General features: G+C 47.6%; 1 protein-coding gene across 1 annotated transcript in view; it reads left to right on the top strand.

The window, feature by feature from the left end:
* The window catches only part of pcsk2 (proprotein convertase subtilisin/kexin type 2), a 91,223-nt gene that overhangs the window by 36,141 nt on the left and 42,598 nt on the right, over positions 1–12,484 (top strand). The window contains exon 8 of the mRNA XM_084153288.1: positions 1,465–1,640. Within this exon, the coding sequence (XP_084009414.1) occupies positions 1,465–1,640 (176 nt within the window). The remainder of the gene's footprint in view (positions 1–1,464; positions 1,641–12,484) is intronic.

Here is a 12,484-nt window from a genome sequence, read left to right as displayed (position 1 = left end):
GTTCGTCGTCTAGTTTATCTACAAACTGGCAACACTTTGCTTTGTTTGGAATTATAATTTCCAGTGGAGAGACATCTTCATCATTATGTTGTTATTATAACCTTGAATTCATGAATTTCCATAGAGGTTGAAAGGAGAAAGGAAAGCACCCTTACGAAGGCTTTGATGTTAATATTAATTGGTTTGGAGATTTCATTATGTTAACATCACTTTTCCTCCAAATAGATTAATCAAGGGTGTCTGAACATGTTTTGTACAGTGAAGGCTCCTCAGAGGAGGAAGCTGTTTTTTAAAATAGTGAAACATAAAATCCTCCTTTTTAGATAAAACTATACTAAATATATTCACGTCACCAAATAACTTATTAAAACATACTGTTTTGCACTGTTTGCTACTCTCTGGGGTAGCACCATGGTGTAACCGGAGGACAGCTATTTTCCGTCCTCCTCTGGGTACATTGACTTCAATTCAAAACCTAGGAGGCTCATGGTTTTCACCCCCGTCCATAGACTTACACAGTAATTATGACGACTCCCGGAGGACGTCCTCCAACCTATCAGAACTGACATGTCCACCCAATCAAAGGATCAGAGAATGAAACTAGTACTGAAAGCATAAGCTACAGCTAGCTAGCACTGCAGTGCATGCAATGTAGTGAGTAGTTGATTCAAAGAGAGAGAAAGACAATAGTTGAACATTAATTTCTTTTAAAAATTCAGGAGAGAGAGAGAAAGATATTTTGTTGTATTTTATTCACTTTCACTTACTTAGCTAGCTAATGCAGCTAGCTAATTTAGCCTACTCAAACACCTGGCTCAAACAGAGAGGAATGCTATTTATGTTAGCTATGTTAGTTATTATAATTATACACAAGATTGCCAGCTAGCACATAACTTTCTGAGAACCATATGTTACTTAGAGCTTGATGAGAGCGTGGTTGTCTTATGGTTATTTTGCATACAACATTCCCACAACTTTCTGGAAATGGTGCAGGATAGTTGCTTGACTTTGGCGCATTCTCAGCACATTTAAGGAACTTGATAAAAAAAAGTTATTTTCTTGGTATTTCAATACTTTAACAGAAGGTTTCCTAAAAGGTCAAACATGGTTACATTTAATTTCAATGTTGGTAACCTATAATTTCCATTCTCAGAGTGTTAATAAAACGTCCCAGGAAGACTTACAAGGAACCATAATGAAACTTTCTCAGAACCTCCCTGCAAACTATCCTCAGAACGTTAAAAAAACTTTCTGATTTACCAGTCAGGAAACGTATGGTTTGTTCCCACAGCCAATGTGAAACCAAAAACAGGAACCAAATGTGCTAGCTGGGGTTATTCGGTCAACAGTGGCTTAGCATTTTAATAATGTGAAACCAATGGCTTGACTGATCTATACAGTGGACAATGTGTACCTTACACTCCCTGTCTCTCCCAACCTGCTCACCGTTCTCCTCTTCCCCAGGTATCCGTATGCTAGACCAGCCCTTCATGACGGACATCATCGAGGCATCGTCCATCAGCCACATGCCCCAGGTCATTGATATCTACAGTGCCAGTTGGGGACCCACCGACGACGGCAAGACAGTAGACGGACCCCGAGAGCTCACTCTGCAGGCCATGGCTGACGGAGTCAACAAGGTACACACACACACAAACACACGCACATGCACACACGCACATGCATACACACACACACACACACACAGACACACACACACACACACTGGGCTGACTGGGGATGGCAGGGTTGTAGAGTACTTGTCTTACTCAGGTAACTGGGTTCTTTGAAGAGGCACACAGTACATGAGACTCAAGTCACATAATAGGAAAAAGAACAGCTTTACACAAGAACAGCCTTGCTGTTACACACGTTCACAGACACCCCCCCGACACACAGTCATTTAGCATACTGCCAGTGCCAGTGGCAATTAGCGTCTTGATTAATCATAATACCACATGCAGGGGGGTGGTCTGGTCTGGTCTGACCTGATCTCAGGCAGCGTTGCTGAGTAGGTGCAAAATGTGCTCTAAGCCTGGCTAAGATAAGCACAACTAATCAAGCAGTATTTCACTCAGCCTCTCTCATGCTATGTATGCTCGTCAGGATGCACATGCAGAAAAGTACTTTATTTTCCACCAACCCAAGATGAGAATAATTCAATTAGCATTTTTTCCATTGAACAGACATGCATGCTTTCTTAATTCTCTTCAATAGTTAGGGAACACTTGTCACCCCCACACTAGTCCAATCACTTCCCTCTAAGCGAGTCACTTAGTTTGCATCTTGAGCGAGGCGGCTTTGTTTTGCAAATTGCTGTGGATAATGGAAATAAATCACACGGAATGTTCCGGGACGGCGCTAGATATATGAGAGTGGTTTATTGGTGGAGCACCGGAGACAGAAGCCGTGCACATATGTGATCTCACCGAATTTCAAACAGCACTTTGCAATTTAAATGGAGAGGCAGGAATAGATGTGTAGAGAGCGACACGTACGTAACTCTGGTGAACCTAGATCCTCCACAAATAAACAGAAGGGTTTTGAGATGCAGACACCTCTTGTGCTAAATCTTAAACTGGAGTTGGATACTAAGTGTTTCATATCATCCGACTGTGCACAAACTGGTTGAATCAACATTGTTTCAACGTAATTTGTCAACATATTGTGATGTGGAATCTACATGGAAAATACTGTACATTGGATTTGAAAAAAAGTAATCACCGTAAACTGTTGTTCTGAGGGTGAAATTGAAACCACAGGATTATGTCATTATGATAATGAAACGTCAACATAGACAAACCTTTTACAAAATCTGTTGAATTTGTACCTTTAAACCAGATTTTCAACATTATATTTATATCAGAAAGTAAACTATAGGCTTGGCAGCACCTCCTACTGGAGAATGGATCTTTCTACAGCTACCCTTTGGTCTCCCATCCAAAGGTTCAACCAAGCCCAACCTTGCTTAGATTTTTTTCCCTGACTATTACCAATGTACTATTGTGAGAATGATTGTTGAGCAATCTCCACTTAAAAAACTAAATAGATTCACTGTTGCTATCAAAGCATTTGTAAAGTCATCAACAATAATTTCAATTCAACCCAGAATTCAACTAAAAATAGACAATACAATAGGGCTAAGGTTTCAAGCTCTGGTTGATTTAAAATGTAATAATATTTAGTGATGTTGAATTGTGTTTAGTTGTCAACGCAACCAAATATAAACATTTGAAGGATATGTATCTTCTGCTTGGGAAGTTCCATCTGTGCCACTAATTAGCCTGGCTTTAATTCCAGTTTGTCTACAAATTAATCATTGATATGTTGGATTCACATCTCCATCTCAACCAAAAATCCAAGTTAAAGAATAGGACTAAATCATATCAAACTTTATTTAAAGTGCATTTAAAATTTGATTTAATTTAGTCCTATTCTTTTACAGACTAAGTCAGTGGTTACTGTAACTATACATTTCTTCTTATGTAATCATATAAAGCGTGCATGTTCACGATAGCATACAAAGGTCGTCGCAGGTCTGTGGAGATCTTCACAATTGCTGTAATAATCTGTGCAGAATCGCGAACGACATTGGTAACTTGAACCATACACTTTTAATGTAATCTCAATTGCAATCCAGGTCATTTGGTTCTTCTATTAGGTGAAGCACAGTGATAACATTTTCATTTGTTGTATAAATAAACAGAATATCTGACATTGTTTTCCATTGAATTTGGTTGTGCATTTAGATGGTTGAAAGCATAGTGATAACACATTGGAAATTCAACTAACTTTTTGAGTGGGTGAATCTAGGTTGTAATCTCATTGATCAACGTCTCAACCAAAATAGACCCAATTATCCATGTTGAAATGACATAGTGTGCCCAGTGAGACCCCATTTGTCATCCCCAAAAAGTTTTATGGTCCGGACATGTTGTTTGCTCTTCTTCAATTCACATGGTGTATCTGTATCGTATCTGCTTGTTATGGTCGAGAAGAGAGTCGCTATAATAGAGAGAGAGAAAAAACAAGATGGATTGGAACAATATAATACAATGCAATACCTTATGATTGAAGACAGAGAATACCCTCTTGGAACACTTAGTTCCCCTTTCTCATCCCCTTTCTCAACCAACCAGTATGCTCATTCGGGTTAGATTGGGATTGAGTTCAACAGGGCTCAATTAGATTTGTAATTTTACACCCATGGACAAATTCCATATTCAATTGCATTAACAGGAACTGGAACTGACCCTGGCTCTGATGCTGAGGGTCAAGATCAGTGGCTTTTCCACCACATTACCTCTCTGTATCCACTCCTGTGAGCTCAGTGGCCATACATGCAAAAAGAGGAGAGGAGAAAATGAAAACAATTAAGAAGACTAATAGCATCCCACTGGGCACACCACATAATTTCAACATGGATAATTGGGTAATATTTGGTTGAGACGTTGATCAATGAGATTAAATCAAATCAAATTGTATTGGTCACATAAACATATTTAGCAGATGTTATTGCGGATGTAGCGAAATGCTTGTGTTCCTAGCTCCAACAGTGCAGTAGTATCTAACAATTCACAACAATACACACAAATCTAAAAGTAAAGTAATGGAATTAAGAAATATATAAATATTAGGACGAGCAATGTCGGAGTGGCGTTGACTAAAATACAGTAGAATACAGTATATACATATGAAATGAGTAAAACAGTATGTAAACATTATTAAAGTGACTAGTGTTCCATTATAAAAGTGACCAGTGATTCCATGTCTATGTACATAGGGCAGCAGACTCTAAGGTGCAAGGTTGAGTAACCGGGTGGTAGCCGGCTAGTGATGGCTATTTAACAGTCTGATGGCCTTGAGATAGAAGCTGTTTTTCAGTCTCTCGGTCCCAGCTTTGATGCACCTGTACTGACCTCACCTTCTGGATGGTAGCGGGGTGAACAGGCCGTGGCTCGGGTGGTTGATGTCCTTGATGATCTTTTTGGCCTTCCTGTGACATTGGGTTCTGTATGTGTCCTGGAGGGCAGGCAGTGTGCCCCCGGTGATGCGATGGGCAGACCGCACCACCCTCTGGAGAGCCCTGCGGTTGCGGGCGGTGCAGTCGCCGTACCAAGCGGTGATACAGCCCGACAGGGTGCTCTCAGTTGTGCATCTGTAAAAGTTTGTGAGGGTCTTAGGGGCCAAGCCAAATTTCTTCAGCCTCCTGAGGTTGAAGAGGTGCTGTTGCGCCTTCTTCATCACACTGTCTGTGTGGGTGGACCATTTCAGATCATCAGGGATGTGTACGCCGAGGAACTTGAAGCTATCTCCACTGCAGTCCCATTGATGTGCGTAGAGGCATGCTCCCTCTGCTGTCTCCTGAAGTCCACTATCAGCTCCTTGACATTGAGGGAGAGGTTAATTTCCTGGCACCACTCCGCCAGGGCCCTCACCTCCTCCCTGTACGCTGTCTCGTCATTGTTGGTATTCAGGCCTACTACTATTGTGTCGTCTGCAAACTTGATGATTGAGTTGAAGGCGTGCGTGGCCACGCAGTTATGGGTGAACAGGGAGTACAGGGGGGGGGGGGGGGGGCTGAGAACCACCCTTGTGTGGGCCCTGTGTTGAGGATCAGCGTAGTGGAGGTTTTGTTTCCTATCTTCACCACCTGGGACGGCCCGTCAGGAAGTCCACGACCCAGTTGCACAGAGCGGGGTTCAGACCCAGGGCCCCAAGCTTAATGATTAGCTTGGAGGGTACTATGATGTTTAAGGTTGAGCTATAGTCAATGAACAGCATTCGTACATAGGTATTCCTCTTGTCCAGATGGGATAGGGCAGTGTGCAATGGGATGGCGATTGCATCGTCTGTGGATCTATTGGGGCGGTATGCAAATTGAAGTGGGTCTAGTGTGTCAGGTAAGGTGGAGGTGATATGATCCTTAACTAGCCTCTCAAAGCACTTCATGATGACGGAAGTGAGTGCTACAGGCCGACGGTAATTTAGTTCAGATACCTTTGCTTTCTTGGGTACAGGAACAATGGTGGACATCTTGAAGCAAGTGGGGACAGCAGACTGGGATAGGGAGAGTTTGTCCGTAAACACTCCAGCCGTCTGGTCCGGCAGCCTTGCGAGGGTTAACACACTTAAAAATCTTACTTAAGTCGGCCACGGAGAACGAGAGCCCACAGAAGGTGTTTAGCTTGTTCGGGAGCAAGACGTCGGTGATTACTTAAGAAGACATTTATAGTTACACTAAACTTCAAAATGTGCCATGGATGTGTTAATCATTTTAAGGTTGAATGTTACATTAGTTTGTAAGGTAGCCTTAACTTTAGGCTATTTACTGTATTACGAAAGTAATATTGAATTGTGTTTTGTTGACATGAAAATATTAACATTTAAATGAGATTATCTCCATCTGAGCAACTGGCTTCATCCCATTCTTTTACTTTTATTTTTGGTCGAGACGTGAATCTAATGTATATGTCAGTGTAGCTGTAGGTGGGTGTGGTGGTGGAATCAGGCGCAGGACACAGAACGTTAGTCCAAAAGACTTTAGTAGATGCACAAAACACAAGCACGAATAAATGCCCTGAGGCGAGAACTCCGCACGTAGGCGAAAACAAACGGGCGCACTAACAGCGTGCGACAAAACACTCCAAACACTATGGAGAATAGCTCAACCGAGCAAACAGTAGAATACTAGCCAACCGCACGACAGTAAAACAATCACACACAACACTTGACAAACACAACGAGAACTTATAGGACACTAATGACACTAAACGATAACAGGTGTAACAACAATCAGACAAAAGCAAACGAACATAGAAACATGCAACGGTGGCAGCTAGTATTCCGGAGACGACGAACGCCGAAGCCTGCCCGAGCAAGGAAGAGAGGCAGCCTCGGCCGAAACCGTGACAGTACCCCCCCCTTGACGCGCGGCTCCAGCCGTGCGCCGACTCCGGCCTCGGGGACGACCAGGAGGACGCGGAGCAGGGTGCGTCGGGTGCCCACGATGGAATTCCGTCAGGAGAGACGGGTCCAAAATGTCTCTCCACGGCACCCAGCACCGTTCCTCCGGGCCGTACCCCTCCCACTCCACTAGATATTGGAGACCCCCCATCCGACGTCTCGAATCCAAGATGGACCGCACGGAGTACGCCGGTGCCCCCTCGATGTCCAATGGGGGCGGAGGAGTCTCCCTGATCTCACTTTCTTGGAGTGGGCCAGCTACCACCGGCCTGAGAAGAGACACATGGAACGAGGGGTTAATACTTTTATACTCAACAGGTAGTTGTAATTTGTAACACACCTCGTTCAATCTTCTCAGGACTTTAAATGGCCCTACAAACCGCCGACCCAGTTTCCGACAGGGCAGGCGGAGGGGCAGGTTTCTGGTAGAGAGCCAGACTCGATCACCAGGTGCGTACACCGGTCCCTCACTGCGGTGGAGATCGGCGCTCGCCTTTTGACGACGGAGGGCCCGCTGCAGGTGGACGTGTGCAGCATTCCATGTCTCCTCCGAGCGCCGCACCCACTCATCCACCGCAGGAGCCTCGGTCTGGCTCTGCTGCCAAGGTGCCAGAACCGGCTGGTAACCTAACACACATTGGAAAGGGGTTAGGTTAGTGGAGGAATGGCGTAGGGAATTCTGGGCCATTTCGGCCCAGGGAACGTACCTTGCCCACTCCTCCGGCCGGTCCTGGCAGTATGTTCTAAGAAACCTACCCACATCCTGGTTCACACGTTCCACCTGCCCATTACTCTCCGGGTGGTAACCCGAGGTGAGGCTCACCGAGACCCCCAACCACTCCATAAAAGCTCTCCAGACTCTGGAGGTAAATTGGGGACCTCGATCAGACACAATATCCTCGGGTACCCCATAGTGCCGGAACACATGGGTGAATAGCGCTTCGGCGGTTTGCAGGGCAGTAGGAAGGCCCGGCATAGGGAGCAAACGACAGGCCTTAGAAAACCGGTCCACAACGACCAGTATTGTGGTATTCCCCTGTGAAGGAGGAAGGTCAGTTAGGAAATCCACCGAGAGGTGAGACCATGGTCGTTGTGGAACGGGCAGGGGTAGTAACTTACCCCTAGGCAGATGTCTAGGCGCCTTACACTGGGCGCACACCGAGCAGGAGGAAACATAAACCCTCACATCCCTCGCCAACGTGGGCCACCAGTACTTGGCACTAAGACAGTACACTGTCCGGCCGATACCAGGGTGTCCAGAGGAGGGTGACGTGTGAGCCCAATAGATCAATCGATCCCGAACATCGAGCGGAACGTACTTCCGACCCTCCGGGCATTGAGGTGGACTAGGGTCGGTGCGTAACGCCCGCTCGAGTTCAGCATCGACCTCCCACACTACCGGTGCCACCAGACAAGACTCCGGCAGTATGGGAGTGGGCTCCACGGACCTCTCCTCCGTGTCATACCGCCGAGACAGTGCGTCTGCCTTACCGTTCTGTGACCCAGGGATGTACGTGATCTTAAATGTGAACCGGGTCAAAAACATATTCCACCTCGCCTGGTGAGGGTTCAGTCTCCTCGCTGCCCGGATGTACTCCAGGTTACGGTGGTCCGTCAAAATGAGGAAAGGGTGTTGAGCCCCCTCGAGCCAGTGCCTCCACACCTTTAGAGCCTGTACCACGGCTAACAGCTCCCTGTCCCCTACGTCATAATTTCGCTCCGCCGGACTGAGCTTCTTGGAATAAAAAGCACAGGGGCGGAGTTTAGGTGGCGCGCCGGACCGTTGCGAAAGCACGGCTCCTATACCGGCCTCTGACGCGTCCACCTCTACCTGAAATGGTAAAGAGGGATCCGGATGCGCCAGCACCGGGGCCGAGGTAAACAGGTCCTTCAGCCTCCCAAACGCCCTGTCCGCCTCGGCTGTCCACTGCAGACGCACCGGACCCCCCTTCAAAAGAGACGTGATGGGAGCTGCCACCTGTCCAAAACCCCGGATAAACCTCCCGTAGTAATTCGCAAACCCCAAAAACTGCTGCACCTCCTTCACAGTGGTTGGCGTTTGCCAATTACGCACGGCTGACACCCGGTCTACCTCCATCTTCACCCCTGACGCAGACAACTGATAACCCAAAAAGGAGACCGACTCCTGGAAAAACAGACACTTCTCTGCCTTGACATACAGGTCGTGCTCCAACAGCCTCCGCAACACTCGGCGCACCAGGGCCACATGCTCGACTCGGGTAGGCGAGTACACGAGAATGTCATCTATGTACACGACCACCCCCTGCCCCTGCATGTCCCTGAAGATCTCATCCACGAATGATTGGAAAACTGAAGGAGCGTTCATCAACCCGTATGGCATGACAAGATACTCGTAATGGCCCGAGGTGGTACTAAAGGCTGTCTTCCATTCATCGCCCCCCCTAATGCGCACCAAGTTGTACGCGCTCCTGAGATCTAATTTCGTGAAGAAACGCGCCCCGTGCAATGACTCCGTCATGGTCGCAATCAGCGGGAGTGGATAACTGTACTTCACCGTGATCTGATTGAGACCACGGTAATCAATGCACGGGCGTAACCCACCATCCTTTTTCTTCACAAAAAAGAAACTCGAGGACGCAGGGGAAGTGGAGGGCCGTATGTATCCTTGTCTCAGAGATTCGTCTATGTAAGTCTCCATAGCTCTCTTCTCCTCCTGAGACAAAGGATACACATGGCTCCGTGGGAGCGCAGCTCCTGCCTGGAGGTCTATCGCACAATCTCCCTGCCTATGGGGAGGCAACTGCGTCGCCCTCGACTTACTGAACACAATAGCCAAATCCCCATACTCAGGGGGAACGTGCAATGCGGGCACCTGGTTTGGACTCTCCACCGAGGTAGCCCCTACGGAAACGCCTAAACATCGACCCACACATTGGGCAGACCACTCCATCAGAGCCCTCTCCTGCCACGAAATAGACGGGTTATGGGTACTCAACCAGGGCATGCCCAGCACCACCGGATACGCAGGCGAGTCGATCAGAAATAGCTGGATCATCTCCTGATGACCCCCCTGCGTACACATCCTAAGTGGCGCCGTGACCTCCCTGATCAAGCCCGCACCCAACGGACGGCTATCTAGGGCATGAACGGGGAAGGGGACGTCAACAGGGAGAAGGGGAATCCCTAAGGCTAAACAAAATCTCTTATCAACAAAATTCCCAGCCGCGCCTGAATCTACCAGCGCCTTATGCTGGGAATGAGATGCGACCTGTGGAAAACGCACAGGTATACAGAAGTGTGCAACAGAGAGCTCTGGGTGAGTGGGGCGCCTACTCACCTGGAAGGGCTCCCCAGTGCGGGGCCTGTCGTCTTCTCCCCGAGGAGGCCATCCCCAGCACCTAGCCGCGGTGTGTCCTCCCCGACCACAGTTGGTGCAGGAGATGGACCCCCTCGTACTCCGACCCCTCCTCTCTGTAGCGCCAGCGCCCCCGAGCTCCATGGGGCACGGCTCGGAGGCGCTGGAGGGTGAAATGGACGGACCCCCCTCGGGACGTCCGCGGGTAGCTAGCAGGGTATCCAGCCTGATGGACATGTCGACTAACTGGTCGAACGAGAGGCTGGTGTCCCGACAGGCCAGCTCCCTACGGACGTCCTCACGTAGACTACAGCGGTAGTGATCAATGAGGGCCCGCTCATTCCACCCTGCATCCGCCGCTAGAGTCCGGAATTCCAACGCGAACTCCTGGGCACTCCTCCTCCCCTGCCGGAGGCAGAACAGACGCTCCCCCGCCGCTTTCCCCTCCGGGGGATGGTCAAACACCGCCCTGAAGCGGCGGGAGAACTTGGCGTACGTGATGGTAGTAGCGTCTATTCTCCTCCACTCAGCGTTGGCCCACTCTAACGCTTTGCCGGAAAGGCAGAAGATCAGGGCGGACACGCTCTCGTGTCCCGAGGGCGCCGGGTGCACGGTGGCCAGGTAAAGCTCCACCTGGAGCAGGAAGCCCTGACACCCGGCAGCGGTCCCATCGTAGGCCCTCGGGAGCGAGAGTCGAACTCCTCTGGGTTCCGGAGCGGGAAGGGGCTGACTTGCCGACGGTGAGGGCAGGGAAGATGGCGTTGGGGGTGTCCCTCGGGTCTCCCAGCGTTGGAGGGTGGTGATCACCTCCTGCAGGGCGGACCCCATCCGCAGGATCTGGTCATTCTGCTCCCGGACTCTGTCCTCCAACGTCTCCTGTGCGGCTGCGGCTCCTGCTGATTCCATTCGAGCTGGTGTGTGATTCTGTCAGTGTAGCTGTAGGTGGGTGTGGTGGTGGAATCAGGCGCAGGACGCAGAACGTTAGTCCAAAAGACTTTAGTAGATGCACAAAACACAAGCACGAATAAATGCCCTGAGGCGAGAACTCCGCACGTAGGCGAAAACAAACGGGCGCACTAACAGGTGCGACAAAACACTCCAAACACTATGGAGAATAGCTCAACCGAGCAAACAGTAGAATACTAGCCAACCGCACGACAGTAAAACAATCACACACAACACTTGACAAACACAACGAGAACTTATAGGACACTAATGACACTAAACGATAACAGGTGTAACAACAATCAGACAAAAGCAAACGAACATAGAAACATGCAACGGTGGCAGCTAGTATTCCGGAGACGACGAACGCCGAAGCCTGCCCGAGCAAGGAAGAGAGGCAGCCTCGGCCGAAACCGTGACAGTATAATTTGTTAAAATGTTGCTTTCCGCCTAAATAGACATACCCAAATGTAATAATTTTTCATGAGATGGCCATAAACAATAACTGGAAATGTTGCATAGTTTTAAAAAGGTCTGGAACTCACCTTTTTGGTAAAAATAGTTATAATTTACTGAGGTGTACTCACTTTTGAGGACAAAAGCTCAAGTATATAGTAGAAATATGATGAAAATAAATGTTTTCCATTTCAATAAAAGTGGGGTAATAGGGCTTGAAATGACTGAAATACTTTCTAAATATTGTAACAATCTAATTATAAACAACTTACTGTAAGATTTCACCTTTCTTATACAGTGCCTTGCAAAAGTATTCATCCTCCTTGGCGTTTCTCCTATTTTGTTGCATTACAACCTGTAATTTAAATTGATTTTTATTTGGATTTCATGTAATGGACATACACAAAATAGTCAAAATTGGTGAAGTGAAATGAAAAAAATGACTATACAAATAAATAATGGAAAGGTGGTGCGTGCATATGTATTCACTCCCTTTGCTATGAAGCCCCTAAATAAGATCTGGTGCAACCAATTACCTTCAGAAGTCACAAAATTAGTTAAATAAAGTCCACCTGTGTGCAATCTAAGTTTCATATGATCTGTCACATGATCTTAGTATATATACACCTGTTCTGAAAGGCCCCAGAGTCTGCAACACCACTAAGCAAGGGGCACCACCAAGCAAGCGGCACCATGAAGACCAAGGAGCTCTCCACACAGGTCAGGGACAAATTTGTGGAGAAGTACAGATCAGGGTTGGAAAGAATATGGCACCACAAC

The sequence above is a fragment of the Coregonus lavaretus genome (assembly GCF_964263955.1).
Source record: "Coregonus lavaretus genome assembly, chromosome: 36".
Classification (NCBI taxonomy): Eukaryota; Metazoa; Chordata; class Actinopteri; order Salmoniformes; family Salmonidae; genus Coregonus; species Coregonus lavaretus.
Note: the sequence above shows the minus strand (reverse complement) of the source record. Positions and strands in the feature narration are given on the sequence as shown.